The sequence below is a fragment of the Primulina tabacum genome, chromosome 13 (genome assembly GCF_025594145.1).
Source record: "Primulina tabacum isolate GXHZ01 chromosome 13, ASM2559414v2, whole genome shotgun sequence".
NCBI classification, from domain to species: domain Eukaryota; kingdom Viridiplantae; phylum Streptophyta; class Magnoliopsida; order Lamiales; family Gesneriaceae; genus Primulina; species Primulina tabacum.
The window spans coordinates 33,477,352-33,497,419 of record NC_134562.1 but is presented as its reverse complement, the minus strand read 5'-3'; the positions used below and the strand labels follow the sequence as shown (position 1 = coordinate 33,497,419).

Genomic DNA, 20,068 nt, shown 5'->3' with positions numbered 1-20,068 from the left:
AAATCAAATTGTTCAAAGGGGTTGGTACAGTAATACTCTATCTATATAATATTGGTGTCATATTCTAATTTTTTGAGTACCAAAAATATCTTTCTCAAATACAAAGGTTCTATATTTTTATTTAATTAAAAAATAATAAAATATTTTTAAATAATTTTTTGACATATAATTATCATCTCTCTACCACATCTCAAAATTTTTAAATTTCTAAAAAATAATCTTTATTTATACTTTTAAATTTTTGCATCATCATATAAATAATAACATAAAAAACTATTATAAAAGCTATGCTGGCATTTTATTATATTTGTGAAAAATAAAATAGTTTACAAAACAAATAATTTGTATCGTTCAATCATTGTTATATTTTATTTGTAACAATATTTAATTGTTCAATCACTTTTATATTTTATTTGTAACAATAGTTAATTTATCGATACAGTCGAAATGTTTCGAAGTAACCAGAAATATGCGTGCAGAATTATTTATTAAAATTTATTGGATGATCCGACTTGACATAAAAAAAATCTTTCATGGACTATATCAAAAATCAGTTGCACAAAAATCGACATGTGACACTGTTTCATTAAATTTTTTGTGTTGAATCAAATATGTACTCTCCACTGATAATGAGATGAATATGAAAATACACTAATCAAATAACAAAACCAAGTTTCAAATTATTACAAATGATATGATTATTATTTAATTTTAAAATAGAATTATTATAATAGTTCAAATTTTTATATGAATGAAATAGAATTATTATAATAGTTCAAATTTTTATTGTAGGCTTTGGAAATCAGTTCAAATTCGTATAGAAAATTTATGTGGTAGTAACTTGACGAGTTTATAAACAAATAGTAAAAATATTATTTATAATTTAGAGAGCAATAACATCCCCTTATTATTATCATCATGGTTGTTTTGAAAAGTTAACATTCCCTTATTTTTATATGAATGAAATAGAAAGCAAACAGCAGGCGGATCTAACTAAATAGAAATTCATTTTCATCACAGAATATTGAAAGCATAATGATTATATCATTCCATCCTAAATTATTGTGTCAATGTAAACTAAAGAACACTACTACTTCCTGCCACATCCTATTTTGCATTTTATGTAGCAGAAAAAAGATTTAGTGTATGTATACCAAAGTGGGATTGTGACTATCACAACCTCCCTATATTTCGAGTACAATAATGCCATGTGATTTACAAAAAAAGGGCCAGTAAGTGTGGCCTAAATAATCAAGCATGAAAACTGTAGCTAGAAATCATTGGCCATGAAGCAAAAAATGACATCTTTCACCAAAGCAACCCAGTAGCTGGCTTCACCGGTGCAAGCAAAATGTGTGGCATAGAACAAAAAAAGATTGATCAAGAAAGCTCGTAAAAAAATGGCAATATAAGTGACGTGTTTCTCACTCGTCAATGTCCTGAACCCAGGAAAGATCTGCACAAACATCGGGATTATAATTATGGCCCATGCACCGATACCTGCTCTATCATTTCATTACGCAAGGAAAAAAAAATTGCCACAATCTCTGAACTAGAGGACATATAACCTAAACAGAGATGTTCATTTACGGTGAATGGATATCATGTGAAGTAGCTCGGCGCAATGAAAATCTTGAGCAAGTAGGAAAACCCTGGCCCCAGCACAAACTTATCATAGTGTTCCATCCCCCTCCAGCAAAACAAGAACAAGAAAAAGAAAAAGAAAATGAGGAACAAAAGGCAAGGTGTGAATGTAGAAGAGTGTCCTCCATGGCTCCATATGACAAGTGTTGGTATAAAAATCAGAATAATAAATACCCGACCATATAAATAAAATTATGTGATTAAACTAGAAGAGAGTAAGAAAACCTTGAAGAACAGATCCAACTGCTGCATTCGGGATAAGCAAACCAACAATCCGTTGACCTTCCGAGGTGGTCTCTATACGCACAACTCGGATTCGCTTGTGGCTTTGGCGAGCCTGAAAAGAAACATGCATCTTTTTAAATTTATCAATGAAAAATATAGCAAAATATCAGTGGCCAAATAGAAGCAGACACTATGAGAACAAGCAAATATCTCCAACTCTGTAACTGAAGGTTCGCTTGGGAAAAGGTTTACATAAGGTTAAGAAAAAAGTCAGTTTTATGCTCAAATCAAGCACAAATAGGTCAAATTTCTAGGCAAAAAATCCCATATAAGTACAAAGAACTCTGGAATCTGTAACACTGCAAGTCCAAGGGAATTATTTTGCAAATCAAGTAACTTCCTTGGCTTAATTGAGTAACATAGATGCACAAGTGGTTTACTTGAAAGATGGCACATAAAAATCCTCATAGGAGAGTGCATGTATCATGTATGCACTTCAACAGCTTTGAAGATATAAGAATATAATCCATGCAGTCTACTAATTAAAGTAATACACAATCTAATCCACTGTCAGATCTTCAATTATATCACCAGTTGCTGCCAATCCATATTCACCTACAAACAAATCAAACAAATAAAAAAAGGAACTAAACTAGACATCTTAATTACCTGCTTGGAAAGTGCCTTTTCAACAGTTCCCCAAACAGGTAGAATGAGTCCCCCTAAAATATTCACCTCCTGTACTCTTCTACCAACAGTGCAGAAACTTCCCAGCTTACAATTGGTACCATGCATGCACTGAAATTGAAACCATAAATAAGCTATGCCACAACTAGATTGGTATAGTACAACAGAATGTAACTACTGCGAAAAATACATAAACAAGACCGGTTTGGTTTTTATCTAAAGCATCTTTGCGATGTATAAATTGTGAGGTATGGAATACAAGAAATAACATGAATCTGAATGCACGCATTATTTATTATTATGCCAGCTCAGTATTTGTGTGCATTTAAATCAAGTCAGGGAAGACCAAGATGTAATTCATTTATGAAATTATCCTGTGTGTATAACCACCAGAACATATATTTTTATCTCTTTAATATCTCCGAGAAATCATACATCAACAAAAAAGAATTAATAGGACAACATATAGGGCTTAAAACTGGTCCCGGGTTCTAGCATCTCATTTGCTTCAATTTCAAGGAGGCGTCAATAATTATGACAAGACACTATAAGATAGCAGTAGCATGCACATTTCAGATTTACCCCATGAGTGGTCCCATTCCACTAACAGCACGTAACTGTTGCAATGTTGCACAACCTTCACAGCCACGGCCTAAATCCTTAATGCTGACTGGCAGTGATTGTTTATGAGAAGTAAAATGCAAATTTGGACCATAACTTTAATAATTTTTTTCTTTTAGAAATTTGAAGTCATCGTTATGTTTGCTATCTATGAAACCAGAAGCCTTCTCTGGTCAAAATTACATTGTGTCGGAAGTTTTTAACTTTTCAACATTCACATTTGATGGACATTATGAACGGAAACATAATGATATGACAACATTCAGAGAGTATATAGAACCAACATTAGGTCATCATATTTTAACTATAAAATGCATACCAGCTTAGATGAAACTTCATATTCATCCTCCCAACCTTTTTGAGCCCTCTCCAGAGCTGAAATTTTTCTGTATTTGTCTTTAAGTTCTGCTAAAGGCATCTCCCTGGAAGATGAAAGAGAGAGGACATCCAGAAGACTGCACAGACACAGAAACTAAGGAAGAAGAGTGATAATATATTATCCAAAACATAGTTACCTGATGGACTCGCCAATTGTTGGACGGTATATTTTGTACATCCCAGAAGCAACACTGAATAAAGACCGAGAATTCACAAATATCAACCCAGCACATTTACTATGTTACGATAAACACATAGCAGATTGCATTTTATACATCGAGCAGAATATTAAACTAAAACAACCGACAGAAGTCACTATGATGAATTCTGAAAGAAAAATGTAGAAGCATGTTTCTGCTCCATGACAAGACAAGCAACATATGTCATTCAATGGGGGAACCTCTATAGCGATATAAGTCAATCAACCTTTGGCCAGGGTTGGATTGCTCGTCAGTTAGGGACAGCGGAACACAGGCAAGTGCATTTTTTGGTAAAAGTGAAGAAATAATTTGTAATTGTGACAATTGAAAGACAATGCATGCAATAAAGTTTCCCACAGCTATTCTATTACGATAAATCCATGTGAATTACACCAAATGCCATTTCTTGACATACAAGCAGTGGACACCCACTTTCAAACTACATCTAACATGAGTATTATAAATAAGTATTTCAAGTCCTGAGAAAAGTGTGAAAGAAACCATCAAGCTTGTCCAAATTTTACTCCAGTAACATGCTATGAACCCACGCAATGGTAACTAATTTCATAAATATTTGGGAAAATATGGTCAATACTGATTTTGGCAACTACTGACAGCATGAAAAGGCGATGGTGCCACCAGTATGTCAGAAATGTCAATGCTCTTTTCGCTAAAACTATATGATAGATGCCAAAAGGGCACCATCCTCAGGCTACTGCAGTATGGACTATGGAATGAATATTTGACAAACAAAAATACCCTCACTGTAAATTTTCAAGGACTAGAAAAAATCAATTAAATGACTCAAGGCATGGGATTAGGGTGGACTAGGATGGGTGATAAATGTACAAATGACGACAACACGATGGAAGGGAAGGAGAGTCGACATAGAAGCCATGATAGTAATCACACAAGAAAGAAGAGCTAACAAAGTCAGCTGTTCTTTCTCCCAGCTACCACTATCCCAGCTATGGGCCTACCAGATACATCAAGTGAGAGCGTCGTGTATGGCCAGGAATAGGATCATTGCCTAATGAATTTTATTTATGAAGCATTTCTCATATTAAAAGCATGAAAATACTGACTCCAGAACAGCCATAACAATGTTCTTGTTCTTGTTCTTGTTCTTGTACTTGTAGATGTATGTAACGATTTACTGAATATTACAATAAGATCTAATAGCCATACTTTTCAAATGCTAATATGAAATGCGACTTTCCCATCCATTCTCTCCTTGATTCATAGAATCCATAGTTACTTGAGCAAGATACATCCTTCTGTTTCTCCACAAGCAATGTGGAAGCAGACTACACATAATGATTAACATAATATTAGAAAACAGAGTCGTGATAAATGAAAGCCAGTAACTCATGTTTGCAAAAGAAAAATACCTCCCATGTCATTCCTCTGTCCAAAGTGAAAGTAAACAGCATGGTGGATGCCCCAGACATATTGTCAACATGAACGGTCTGTCCAATGCAGCTGTTAGTAAACATTATAGTTCTAACTCACAAGAGTGAAAAGGAAATTCAATGACCTTAGGAGTTCCCTGCAATTCAATTGTGTTGGCTTTCATGTCAACAATTCCAGAGTCTAGATGCCCTTCAACACGTGCATTTTGAATGATGAGATCAAGGATACTAACAAATAACTCAAACAGCCTGCAGCAGCATCAGTATCAACTGTCATTTCATGTACGTAGGAGAAGCAAAAGCATCACAACCTGACTATAAAACTGCGGACCTATTCTGAATATCGGGTGGGAGGCCCAAAAGTCTGTTGAGGAAACGACCAACATCGTGCATGTCTGAATCAACTATACGCCCAGTAATTTTTCCGGAGTCCTTCCCATTACCTGAAAAGCATAATAAAGTAGAAAAATTTAACAAAAGCCTATGCCATTTTTTGAGTTTCAGAAGTTTTTTCCTCGTACTTTTCCCATTACAGTAAAGAACAAAAGGAGGTGGATGGTTAAACTCGGTAATTAAGGATAGTGCCAGGCATAAAATTCCACCTATAATGCAAACAGCATTTTATTTGAGGAACAAAAAAAAGCATGTAAAAAGCCACTATAAAAACAAATATTACAAAATTATACCACGTAACTACTTTGGGCACCATTCACATGGAAGAGAAAAAAGAAAAAATAAGAGTGGCAAAACTAGACAGATGAAGAGAAGCGGATAACTATATTGCTAAGTTATTACCAACAACAGAGTCTCTAATTATCCCTACAGACACAAGAGCAGCTTTTCCCTTCAGAATGAACTCTTGCATTGTATCAGGAGATGCACACCCTGGGGGAACAACAGGTAAGCGTTCCTAATCATTGGAAAAATAAGAGTGTTAAAAAATAAAAATATTTAACGGGTGCAAAATGTTGGATATGGTATGAAAACATTCAAACAGACATGTTAAGCACCTGTTCCATGAGTCCTCTGTACAACATCACTAAGGCTCTCTTCCCATAGGCACTATCATAATTATAAGTACTAAGAGATGGCCCAGCCCTGCAATGCACTCGAGCCTCAATGTGGATGATCATGGTGATAGACCAATGATAATAAACTCAGTCATTACACTATTGTAAGACAATGATTACCTGCGGTCTCCCTGCGTCAATGCTCCAAGAGATTCGAGTCTCTTGGCAACAATGGATGCAAACCGGCGTTCGCCTCCAAGATTTGTGAAAAGCAACCTGCAAAGCATAACATTAAATCACTGGTCATCAAGTTAGATTGTAGATTATATAATGGCAACCCATACGGTACTTTGCTGGTTAAAAATATCAAAAACTGTACCTGACTATTTACATCATAAGATTTAAGATATAGAGTTAAATAACAAGCCAAGAAATCTAAGTATTCACAACCTTAGATTCAAAAGGGTATGTCGAAGATAAGGAATAAAATCAGATTTGATCGTGTATCTCTATAATTAAAGATATAGTTAGGAATCCAATAATTTATGGGATTGTATATTCTGCTTGATATAGAATATGTTTGTCTATATATCACGCGATAAATGATTGTAATAATTCATTCTGAAATATTCTTTTCCTCCAATGAGACAGTGCAACCTGCTGTGGGTGAATTGCAGCAGCTTCATTTTCCACATATCTTAAATGGGAAAGACTATCTGAAATGGACACAGTTAGTCTAAACCACATTGAAGGGGAAAGGCAAATTTAGTCATCTCACTGGTCCTGCACTCAACAAGGACAACCCTAAGTTTGCAGCTTGGGACGAAGAAGACTCTCCTTGTGGCGTGGCTATGGAATTCCATGATGCCAGATATTAGCGATACTTGCATGTTCTTAAGCACAACGAAGGAGATATGGGAAAGTGTGAGACAAACATATTCTAAGAAGGGAGATGCTGCCCAGTTTTATGAAATTAAAGTTCAGACAGGTCTAACCAATCAAGGCGATAAATCGGTCACACGATATTCACCAAGGAATTGAATGGCCCACCATTTCAAGAGATTGTTTCCAAGCTGGAATGACAAATAATCTACTCACTAGCTTGAGGGGGAGTGTCAAAGATAAGGAATAAAATCAGATTTGATTGTGCATCTCTATGATTAAGGATATTGTTATTATTGATTAGGAAACCCCTAATTTATGGGATTGTATATTATGCTTTATATAGTTCAGGGTTGTCTTTATATTAGGTGATAATTGATTGTGATTATTCATTCTGAAATAATAGGATTTACACATTTTTACTCCCAAAATATTATGTTCTCTCCTCCAACAGGGAACAAATTTAGAGTAAAGCTAACATGTTATGTTCCAATAATTTACTTTCTCTCAATGATATAACTTGCATGATCGAACCTAGTCCAAGGTTAGTATGCATGTTGAATCAGAAATACAGAACTGGATCACATATGTTGGTTGAAATTAAAACTTAAAATCAGAATGTCCACAATTTCTTTATAAACTGTTAAGCATGTTAGGAGAGGTTCTTGTAGTGGAGAAAAGTTTTCTACCAATAACTTCAACCTAAGCAGAAATGCACAGTGCTGTGGTTGAGAATATTCAAATCTTCCACAGCAAATTTTGAAGAATTCACTGGCACATTCTACAATACCGTATTGCCGTAATAGATACAAAAAGAAGATTAGCTGAAAGTGACATTTTCAGTTTTGTTGAACATCACAAAGCACAAAACGGTTGCCTGAAGCAACAAATGGCATTAGTTTAAATCGAGGACTATGCAGAAACCCACCTATACTCGGGCGCTGAAGCTTGATTTGACCGGTGAGTTCTTCCAAACTGTTGGATAGCTCGATCTGCGCTCCATGGTAGTTCTAGAGTTAAGTGAACTCTCCTTTTCTGACGTAAGAAGAAAACAATCGAACTCAAATGCACAAATACTATAAAATGCATTGAGCTGGTCATGACTCAGAAGAAACTTACGCAATGGAATAAAAAAAATAATAGGATCACCTGATTGACTGCTCTTCTATCTGCTTGTAAAGAAACACCAGCAGAGCCAGCCTCAGAAATTATAGCTATAAATTTTTTACCATCCATGAACAACTGCTTTTCATTCATATTCACCATTTCCATTGTCACATCCTTCCTAAAGATAGGGTATGGTGAACCAGAGTAAAGAAAGATAATTGAAAACAATCATTACATACAAGTAAATGCTTACGTGTTTCGTGCCTGATAGGTCACACCTTTCCCTCCAGAAGCCCTGACAAGCATACCCCGCCTCCCCGTTATTTCTGCAACATTATCAGGTCCTCCAAGCTGCGAATACAACAAGGTCAATTAAAGAGAAGATGTTTGGACCATGATTATCTAGAATGGCCATTTTCCAATACATTATTCTACCTGATCAATAATGTCATCCAAGGGATTGTTAGGAAGATCCAATGAGCGTATTATTTCCAGTATTTTCAATTTACGCTCCATGGCTCCTTCATATCTAATTATATTTCAAAATCAATAAATCAGCCAAACAAAAACACCATCCAAATTTATAAGATGAAAACAAGAACACTATTGGCAAAAGTCACACCTTTTCATCACTTCTTCATGATAGGCATGTCTTGCACGTAGATATTCCTCGGTTTTTTCCTTGCACGAGTGACAATACCAATCACTATGTATCACTTCTTCAATTGGAGGAATTGCACATGCTGGGTGAACAAGCTGGCTGCAGGAGGTACATTGAAGCAATTTCTTCCTTCCCTATAGCACGTGGCATGGACAATATAAGTAAACAAATGTTAAAAAAACATATGGAAAGAAACTAGGAAATCTTCTCATAATTCAAGAACAAGTAAAAAACGAAAATACCTCTTCCGTGGAGCAAATGTCGCAGATCTGAAACTCATCATCGGATTCAATTTCAGGTTCAGTGTCAGCTGCATTTGACAGAAAGCATTAAACATGAAATGAGACATTGAATCATAGGTCTAGCACAATTAAAGATTAAGGAGATGATGAATGCTGTCTGCAAGTCTGAACACAGCGATGGAAACAATGGAGTTGGTGTTTATGGATGGTAATCCACTGAAAACACAATTTTTAGGTTAACCATATGGGATGCATGAAAAATTTGAAGACTATTTCAAGTGGAACAGAAGTTGTGTGGGTTACAGACCTATTTTAGGTGCAAATATAAGGGATAAATTTGAAAATTGATTCAGATTGATCTCATATGGATCTGAGATCATCTTCAATTTACGTTAATTTACCTAGCTTCTTTTTTCAAAAAAAAAATTAGTATGATAAGCTTATAATTGACTTGTTTGATTGATATTACTATTGAGATTTTCTTCCTACATTTATTTTCTCTAGTCCTCTACTTCTTTCCCTCCTCTATTCTCCTCCTCCAGCATTATTTTCTCCCTTTACTCCTATATCAAGCTGCTAGTGTGGTGTCCCTCCACTCTTAAATCTTTCTATGTAATTATATACTCACGTTCTTAACAAGCTTCCATTAACAACCAAAATAGAACCATACACATCAATGGAAGGCGCTACCCAAGAAAACGAAATGTTACATTATGGAATATAAGTATTTTGACCATTAAGCCAGACAAATATAGTGAGCATGAGGCATTAGTTGATGCAGCAACTACGTTCCAAGTCGTAAAAAATGTGAACTTGTCTTAAAGAAGGTAACTTAAATGCTTGGTCCCAAGCTTATGAAAGGAGATATTCAGTCAAGGAAATCTTAGATTACTTTCCGATTGCCACTCGCTTTCTTCTTCACTTTCGTCATCCCACTTGGCAGCTTTCCTCGCTCTCCCCGTAAATGAAACACCTGGCGTTGCCGAGTGTCTCTTTCTTTGGAGCTCTATTACACTTTCCTCTAGTGACAAATGTAAAAATAATTACTTTAGCACATGCAAGAGGAGCAAAACAAATTAAAGGTGTAAGATATATAATGTGTGTGTGAGCATATACCAGGGAGAGGTTCAGGTTTCTCTGGCAGCGGATAATTTTCCTCAACAAATTTCAACAGCAACTCGCGAGGTCCAGATATGAAATCATCAAGTTCAAGACCCTATCTCGTTAAAAACAAAAAAAATCAAGAAGCTAGTTGGAGAGTTAATCGTGAACCTAAAATTAATAATCTGGGTACAAAAAATAAAATAAAATAAAAACTACACTCGTGACAAAAAAAAAGTTTTACAATATTTTCCTAACATTGGCAACAATTATAAACACAAAAATTTAAGATGCATGCTACACAAGATTCACTTGCACAACACACTAAAACGAAAATAGCGGAAAACAGGCTCACATATTTAGTTATAGCTTCTTCTGTGCGTGCTTCTCCAGTGCTTTGTAGGCCTATGACCACACATTTATCGTCCAGCAAACCTTGTTTAGAAAGACTTACCACAGCAGGCACCTTAGCTGCCATGCACATGTGTCTAAAGAAGCGCTGCCAAAGTGCATAAAAGAAACAAAGATGAAAGGAAATGAGCTGGCTCTGAAGTAAGGAAAAGGTTAAAAAGTTGTATGCTACTATTTTTAATGCATTAACCTGGTGACTAGCCCAGTATAATCTCCACAACTGACTAGAATTAGGCCGCTCAGTGACAAGAACTGCACTAGCTGAGAGCAATTCCACTCTCAACTCAGCCCAAAATTCTGCAGATCTCTCATACATTTCCTGAAAACAGCAGTTTGTAAGCATGAGGTGGCAAAACAAGAGCTCTAATAAAAAACATAAAATATTCGAAAGGAAAACAGCAACAATTACTCACAAATTTAAAAAAACAGGTGAACATCATCAGGAAGTTAAAGATTTATTAGGTTTGCAAATAGCATTAATAGATGATACTGTTACAGAAATCTAGAAACGACAGAGAGAAATAACATGTTCCTGAAAAGAATTGAAGCATTTTTAACCCATTTGATTTGGTTGCCCCATGTTCAATATAAATTGAAATGGGTTTAAAAATCTCCAAGATTAACAAGGGCTCTGAACAGAATTTCCAGCATTAGCAACAAACTTGAAATTAGTTGGATTCTAGAGTCGCAAGATCTTATCATAAAACGGTAAGCATGAACAATATCATGCACTCATGCTATTGAACTACTCAATCTACAATTAGCAGCAACAAGAATAAAGATGATGCATCTAAAATCCGAATCGTCATTTCCAAGCAGGATGACAGATAATGCCTGGTACCGTCATTTTGGCTTCCAACGGCACTTCAACAACTTCGAACTCCACGCCTTTGTAGCTGAGCGTTCGACAAACATACATTCCCCTAAAAGTCAAGAGTATTGGTCAATTTACGATCTCTCAATACACACATTTTTCCCCTATAAATGTGTTAAGGCAACACCTTGCTTTCATATCCATGGCAACAAGTTCTAAAGCTCCAACACCCCCCTTCTCTATCGCACCTGTAAATCATTAATTAAACTGTCGCTTTAATTTCACACCAATCAGTGAAATATCCTAATGCAAAGATGCAGGCAAAAGAAAATTAAAATACATTTAAAATAAATATTTGTGCGACGGTAAATATCAAACTTGTCGGGCACATAATATATGTCTGAATACCAAGAACTGTTTCATATCTGATATTTTGAGTGGATGAAACAAGTAATATTTTTGGCCACAACAAAAGCACGAGTTGATCCACATGGAATCATAAAGACCACCAATTTGATCAAATGTATCCAAATGAATAATCACTAATGTGCTCTTGAGATCATTGTCATGCTAAATCAGATAGACATTTTATTCTCTTCTGATGAGGTTGAGAAGATGGTAAGAAGATGAGAAAACAGTGCCATGTCCTCGCCTACTGGAAATACGAGGTTTCTTCCCAATAAAATTCAATGTGAAAAGATGAAGACACTGGAAATCTCAGAAAAGTGCTTGGGAAATTTGATTCCAAACAGAAAGTTTGGGAACGACAAAAATAAGTGGATATTGATGCATAACAGTAGGTGAGCCTAAGACATGCAAATGTTGTCTCCGAGAACTGAGAAGACCATTCTTTGTGTTTCAGGAAGAAACTATGTGATTGCCATGCAAATTATTCCACCAAAATAGTACATAACCGACACTAAGCACATTCTTGTTGCATTGTATATAAGATCAAACCTAAAAAGTGACGAAAGTCAACAAAAGATGTCCCAGCTCCCCAAAGACCAAGGCGAACCATATAGCCCAAATTGCGAGGTTCAGAAGCACCAGTTGCAGAGCAATAAATGACGCGAGCTTGAGGGAGTCTGGCCTAGAACATAGGAATTCAAAAGAAACACAAAGTATCCATTATCAATAATTATATGACAGTACTATTGCAACTCAATGATAGAAACTGCAGGTGAAAAGGAGAAAAAATGGATTATATGTGAATGAATAAAGTCAGACCAATGCCAAGGACAACTGACACGACATCAGAGAAACGCCAACAAACAAAAGTAGCAAGAATTAAAACATAAAGACATAATGCAATACATGTGATACAAACCCTTACTTGGTCCTCTAATCTAGCTGAGATGGCTTAGCAAAGAGAAGAGAACCAAGTACACTCGAGATACTTTCCATAAAGATATAAAGCACGAATCAAAAAGGAAAGAGAACACCAATAGTAGCACAAAAACCAAGCATACAGGAAATTTTCAACCTAACGTCTAGAAAAGATGTATTTCCCATATCATGGTAAAATAGCTGATTAGTCAATTATGATGCACGCTTTCGCTGCAAATATACAAGGCATGAAATGCATTCTTTCCAAAACAATATTTTCACCAATTTTTTTAACAGTTATTTACATTTTTATCAATCTTCCCAAAATAATTATCACATTAACTTAGTTTTTCTTCACTTCCCAAAATAATCTATCATTATATTATACTCTAAACAACTATACTCTAAAATATAAAAATATCCCACCCCCAATCATTATCCACATACAAATTTCACTGAATTAGCTTCCGGCATGTGCCAGTATCATGAAAATGTCATGTCTTAACGGATTATCAATTTTTTATTCTTTGTATGTGTTCCCATAATATAAGATGTTCAATTTATTATAAAAATTTATACAGCTTTGAAAGACATTTATTATGAAATATTATTCAGAAAAGTAAATTATAAATAACCATAGTCTCCATAATGAGTACAAGTTCACCTTAACAGAATCTCTCAAGGCAAGAATAATATTTCTTTCTATTTAGTTGCAACAGAAGAAGTAAACAAAAGGGGAGCACTAAACTGGACATATATTGACAAAACTTAAGCAACTTCCTCATTTGTTCAGTTCGCTTTAAATTGGGTCCATGAGTTTCTTGCACCGTGTGAGTGAATCATAAAGCAACACACTAATTAAATTGAAAGTAACACAAACTTCAACAGCTCTGTGCAATATCTCTGTTCGTTCAGTTTGATTAAAGTACCTTTTTCTTTTGCTGTTTTCTACATCTAGATTGATTGTTAAGGTTAGAGTTTACACATAGAACTTTAACTCAGTAGAACCAGTGATGATCTGGGCAATCATGTGTCTGGGATTTGCAAGTGAAGCTGTGGTTATAGGGTAGCAAAACAAGGCCTGCCTGCTACATCACTTTCATCTTCATATTAATAGCACTGGTAGTACAAGTAGCAGAGGGTGTTGGATGAGAAGAATAACTTCACAGAAACTCCTGATGATTTCTGATACTTGTTGCTGAGACTATGATAATTCCCAAGACCCAAAAATCTTAACAAAATAAATTTAATTATCAGATTCAAGGTACAGAGAATGGTCCAGTGTGAAAATTGCTTTCCACTTCATTAAGACTCTAGACTTAGTAATTCAGGATGCAAGAGAAAGTAAGGACTACTGCCAGCCTAGATCCTAGGCGCAAGGGAAGACGGGCTTTATCAATGTGAGGAACTGAGATGTAGATACTTGAGAAAAACTGTCACATATTATAAACTACAACACAACAATAAACAAATATCATATATCTAAAATCTAAAATGAAGTACTGTTACATTGCATTTTATCTTGGATTTACCATCCCTACATCTAAGAGACGCTTTCAAGCATTTTAGGCACGAGCTTCACCAAAGGAGATTGCAACTAGGCACAAAGCCTGAAAACAGTCACATAAGCAAAAATAACTAACATTAACAATGCTGTATAATGTTCGGAAATACACAAGCACATCCTCTATTGATTGGCATTTCTTCTTTCTATGCTAGGTGAATTCAATAAGATACCTTGGGGATCTTACATATTACAGGAGCATATAGAAGCTAATAAAAATCAAGTATGTTAATGCACAATGGGTAATGCCGATTCACCTACTTCACAAAGAAATGCTACAGAGGCACCATGAACTGAAGTTAAAGAGAAATCAATGGGTAGGGATTTAGGAGTAAGGAGAGACAAGATCCAAATACAGCTGTGGGCCGAACTTACTAGAATAGAGAAAAATTAAAGATGACGAGTACAATATAAAGTTTAAAAAGTGATTCTTAAACACTTCAGAGCATGCAAGAAAAGAAGTGCAACCTGAATATCAAGAACGGCTTCACCTGTCTTTGTTGGCTGTCCTCCAGCTTCAGGGACAAGATTTTTCGCTTTGTGACACTAAGATAAGCAATTAAATATAACATGTATTATGTCCAATTTCCTCCCACCATGTTAGTAGCTTTCTGAACTCCAATGTGTATTATACTCAATATAAGCTACCTCATCAAATACAACTAGTCCATCAAATTGTCCACACCATTGTACGAGCTGATGCAATCGAGAACGACCTTTCTCAGAAGATGCAATGAGGCTGCTATACGTCAAGAAAACAACTCCCTCCTTCACGCCAACAGACTTTGAATCAAGTTTAGAATATGGAAGTTTGTTCAAAGCATGTACTGCAAACAAGAACCAATCAGAACTTCCAACTTGACAGTTAGGAACGGAACACAGAAATCTAAGGTGCTTCAGGTATAAGTAAGTGTATCAGTCTAAATGATGGGATGGTTCATTGATGGTATACTGGATCTACAGGAATAGACATAAACATGAATGTTAGGATGGTGGAGGCTAGGCAAGGATATACTATAGACTACTTGTCAGTCATCACAAAAAATAAAAGAGAGAGGGATGGCGCAATTTCCGATCACTTGCATCTGCAGTTGCATTTTGTTGTATTCTACAATTCTCCTTTTTCCATATTCTCGCAATAATTTAAAACACAGGGGATCTATTCATGATATGTGTCATCCTGATAGGTTTGGCCACCTTCATAGATAGATGACCAACTAATACCAAACAATAGGAAAGATAAAATTTGCTATTATCATCTTACATCGAAGAAAACGTATCATGACATGCAACAAACCACATGGAAAAATGAATCACCAAAATAAATAGAGAATTTAAGCTACCTGGAGCCAGATTTAGTTTCATAAAAATCAAAATGTATACAAAAAACCCAACATTTTTGGTTACTAATTATTTATATGGATAATCTACCTTCTATACAAGTTGCACCAACATCATCCAAATCTCTTCTAGCATCAAATTTCAAGTCTGAACCAACAGAAATCCACCTGAGCAAGATCGTAAAAAAATAAGAATTTTTTTTACAAATATGGACAATCAAATGCCTCGTGCTAATGCTATCACTTTATTCACTCAAATGATATCTAGCAATATGAATGCGATGAGATGAGTGCTTCTCACTCCCAACGCTTACAATGCTTTTCTTCTCCCATGGTGCCAATTCTCCCATATCAAACCAGCAATTGTTCTTCCTTTACCCACCCCAGCACCATCTCCAAGAAAAAATCCAGCTCTGGCACCATTTGGTAGGTGCTGAAGATGCCTCTGTCATGCCAAAACAATTATTAATGGATTGGGGCGGAAAACCACAGAAGATAATGTGAAACTTTCAACCAACCTGAGATGCATAGACCAATGTTTCAATCTGCAGGCATGACAATGACTTAGAACGTTCTAAATCATCCTTAATCTTGAGATCATAAGTGGGCTCAGGAGGCTGTATTGCTGACAAGGAAGATGTCTCCACAATTGGGTCTGGGTGGGGAGGACCAATGGACAATTTTGGAGGTCGCTATACAAAACAGATAAAAACTTGGCTAAGATAAAAGAAACTGAAGCTATATTCAAATCCATAAATTACAAATGGCTCATGATAGCATACATAGTCCATAAATGTTTCTCCCGCCAAGCCACCTTCATCATCTTCACGCTCTACTTCAATGGCAACCTGAAGGAGATGGAAAAATCATTAATATTCTACATTCTTATGATATTATTTCAATGCTAAATAAATGCTAAAGCAGAAACCTCAAAGTAGATCAATATTATGGACCAACTTTTCCCAACAAGGTTCCACAATGTTCAAGGAGGCTTGAATTTAAATATGGAATATCCGACGACCTAAATAAAAGACTGGTACATAGTTCCGTCCTTCCAAGACATGAGCATTCATATGTACTAAGGAAATACCACGATCATCATGGGCATGACTCAACATATCCATGGCATGAGAAATATTGAACATACAGTATATCTGTTACCACATGAAACAATGTGAAGGTCCTTGTCATAATATCCTACCTAGTTACAGCCGAAGAGGGAAAAATCGTATGCAGGTGTAAAATATGCAAGCCAAAGCAGGATAAAAGGAAGATATCAATTTTGAGAACTTTGATGAGAAATAGCTAATATAATTTAAATATTTATATTTTTATCAAGCCTCATCATAATAGTACACCACGTATGGTATATCTGCAATAGTTTGGCCATTATATTTTTTTAAAAGTATGTACAGAAATAAAATTTGACAAAATGTGTGATTTAGCAGTATAAACCACAATTTAAATAAATCAATCACATGTGCCACTGGCTGTAATTCTGCTTGCTCCATGAAAAGAGAAACTGTAGATATATAATGAATTCATTATTTTATGTTTGTCATTTAAATCCCCATCATAAACTTAACTTCTAGGCTATATTTGGCTGAAAGCATTATGGAATTTCGATTTAAGATGGAAAGAAAAATCTATTATTGATTATTCTAATTCCAAATCCTATTTTAGAATTTAGAAAAATCTAAAAATGTCATTTAGAAAGTCATGTTTAGGAATAAATACAATTTGAAATTAAAAGTTAATTATCAAAATTTGTTTGCTAGAGTGCCATTTCTTTTAAATTATTATCAAATTTTATTACCATCAGAAATGATAATAACGGCATTGATATCATCTCATAACCTAGTTCTTTTAACAAATAATTATATATATATTAGTAGAGATGAATTTACGAGGAAAAATCAAATAATTTAACATTAACTTAAGACAAGTGATGCTTTATAAAAATTGAAGTGAAAATTAAGCATGAAACATGAAAATCATAGTTCAAATATACGTTAATTACTCCAAAAAAAATCCAAATCCCACAAAATCATTTCTGTTTAGATGGAATTTCATAACTCAAAATACGAACAAATCGCTTAATCCAAACTCTCTTTCAGAACTCCATTCAACCAAGCGGTTAAACTAGAATATCCTATTTGAATCCCTTCCGATTAAATCAAATCCTGGGTTCCAGGCCGAGGGCTTCAGTTCTTCCATTTCTCATTTTTCTACATCGAATGGAAGCATTATGAAAGCAGTTGAAGACAAATCATATTTATGATGGATCAAGTATAGGTATACAAAGTTGATACATAGTATTCAATCAAATGCACAAAAAAGGAATTAAGACAAAGCATTCCTCATAGATCAAGTAAATATTATTTAGATTCTAGCATTCCAAACATTTCCTCACTCCACCTGTATGAAACTATGACTAGATTTTAAGTTTCATCGTCGGTAGGCAGCTTCCTCACATTGAAAGACATGAGGGCAATAAATAATAGGGAGTAAAGCTTTCTTCTGGAGACATAATTTTTAATGTTGATCAATAATGATAGTCAAGCTAAGAGGAGACCAGAAGTCAGGACTCTCTCAGCCAATCAAGCATAGTAAATTTGGAAGAGAATAAATCAAGAAAAGCATTTATTCCTAATTTTATCCACGATCATATCCTTACTTTTTCGAAATTTACTATATAATCATCATCATCATCATCATCATCATAGCATATTCCCTCTAGTTGTGGGATCGGCTACATTTATATTTGTTCTCCAAACTAACCGATTTACTCACATGTCATCTCTTAAACCAAGATCTGAGATATCCTCCTTAACCACTTTTATTCAAGTTTCCAATGTTCTACCACTCCTTCTACTCCTTACATTAACCTGTCAATCTAAGATATGTCGGATTGGGATAGTGTTTGGCTCCTCTTCACGTGTTCGAAATTTATTGCATGACGACGGAAAAACATTACAAATCCAGCAATTGACGAATACAGAAAAAGGAAAATAAAATAAAATTTAACTTTGAACACGAGCATTTTTCATGCACAGAAAATCCCTAAGAATAAAATGCTTATCAATATCCACATACTGTAGCAGATAATCCACATTTAATCCTTCAACGTAGAAGATACATAATAGTCTAACACTTGTTGCATCACTAGTAGTGGAAAACATTCTCACCCGAGTCTTTTGAGTAGATATAACTTATCCATTTAAGATAACTGATCGAGCTAAACTCTAAAATTGATTAATTCACTTGCTCTAGGTTGATTGTGCATTAACGATGTAAGGATCAAACCATCCATGAAAGTAATAAATATCTTATTATGGTCTGACAGTTCCTAGCTCCAGAATCAATAATTACGTTCCTAGCATAAAAAGTAATTGTGGTGTCAGAACAGAAATAAGAATCCATGAGAAACCACCAATATTCCACATCTCGGTATGTGTCTCTCTAAAACTACCACACATTTTAAACACACTTTGCTGCACATATACAAGGCTTATTTTCATTCATTTAAAAAAAATGAAATTATGCTTAACATTAACGCAAGTCATTTTTAGTAACTAGTTTTCTAACACAGAGGTATCAGACTTTGGCAGTTTGGCTATCCAATGAAAGTTATTTTACCTTCTTCAATGATTTACTCTTGATACTCTGTTGTATCCACTTTCTTTTTTAAAGACTAAAAGCATGATATGGGGTATAAATGAAATTGATCAAAGTAAAAAAAAAAAAAAGAGAAAAGAAAACCTCATTGACTTCTTCAGGAGGAGGTGGAGGGGGAGCAGAAGGCAATACTTGCCCTGTCTTGGAGAGATCAACAGCGAGGCTAATGAGGCACTGTGGGCAATTGAAACGCGACAATCCATGAGGTACATTGAGTAATGCCTTGCAGTTAGCGCACGATAGCTGGATCTTGGAAGGATCAATTCCTTGAGCAGTGGCATTCCTCTGTTGCTGGGACTGCGCTTGAGACTGATTGGCACGCATCAACTCTGGAGGAAGCATCTGGGGTAACTGGCAAGTAGGGCACACAAACTCCGTCAGCCCGGGTAGCACGGTCAGCACCATCTTGCAGCCCGCACAACGCACCTGGCATCCCCCGCCGAGAGCCGCGGCCCCAATCTGTGCCGGCGGTGGTAGAGGCAGCGGCGGCAAAGGAGGGGTAATCGGCGGAGGCGGCAACGATGGCTGCCCCATTTGGTGATGCGATTTCGGAAAGATTGCGATTATGTTGGGGAGATGAGAAAAAGTCAAAATTGGGTGAATGTTTGAAGTGAAATCAGGTTTGATTAGGTTAAAAATTGGGGGTTGGACAGAGCGGCAAAATGAACAAAAGTGTGGGATTTGTGTTTGGCGCTGTCTGTGCGTGGGCACGTCCCGAAGTCGACGCTGAATCCTATATATGTGCATGCGTCAACAACGTGATTC

At 35.6% G+C, this 20,068-nt stretch overlaps 1 protein-coding gene across 2 annotated transcripts; it reads right to left on the bottom strand.

Moving 5' to 3' along the window:
* Positions 1–990: 990 nt before the first annotated feature.
* LOC142523280 (protein FORGETTER 1) lies at positions 991–20,022 on the bottom strand. Of its 2 annotated transcripts, XM_075627019.1 has the most exons (32): positions 19,388–20,022; positions 16,408–16,473; positions 16,144–16,317; positions 15,940–16,070; positions 15,717–15,793; positions 14,934–15,112; positions 14,754–14,831; positions 12,353–12,485; positions 11,583–11,643; positions 11,423–11,504; positions 10,772–10,900; positions 10,526–10,669; positions 10,186–10,285; positions 9,962–10,090; positions 9,070–9,137; positions 8,789–8,961; positions 8,602–8,695; positions 8,420–8,517; positions 8,209–8,344; positions 7,988–8,094; positions 6,358–6,453; positions 6,178–6,265; positions 5,963–6,077; positions 5,499–5,610; positions 5,293–5,416; positions 5,147–5,224; positions 4,944–5,062; positions 3,693–3,746; positions 3,497–3,599; positions 2,539–2,667; positions 1,870–1,981; positions 991–1,456 (listed from the first exon to the last, which is right to left on the bottom strand). In XM_075627019.1, the coding sequence occupies exons 1-32, from the start codon at positions 19,835–19,837 to the stop codon at positions 1,425–1,427; spliced, it is 3,771 nt and encodes a 1,256-aa protein (XP_075483134.1). In that variant the 5' UTR covers positions 19,838–20,022; the 3' UTR covers positions 991–1,424. The 2 variants fall into 2 exon arrangements, 1 of the variants encoding a protein (XP_075483134.1); XR_012814614.1 differs by lacking the exons at positions 991–1,456; positions 4,944–5,062 and having other exon boundaries at positions 1,880–1,981.
* Positions 20,023–20,068: the final 46 nt, after the last annotated feature.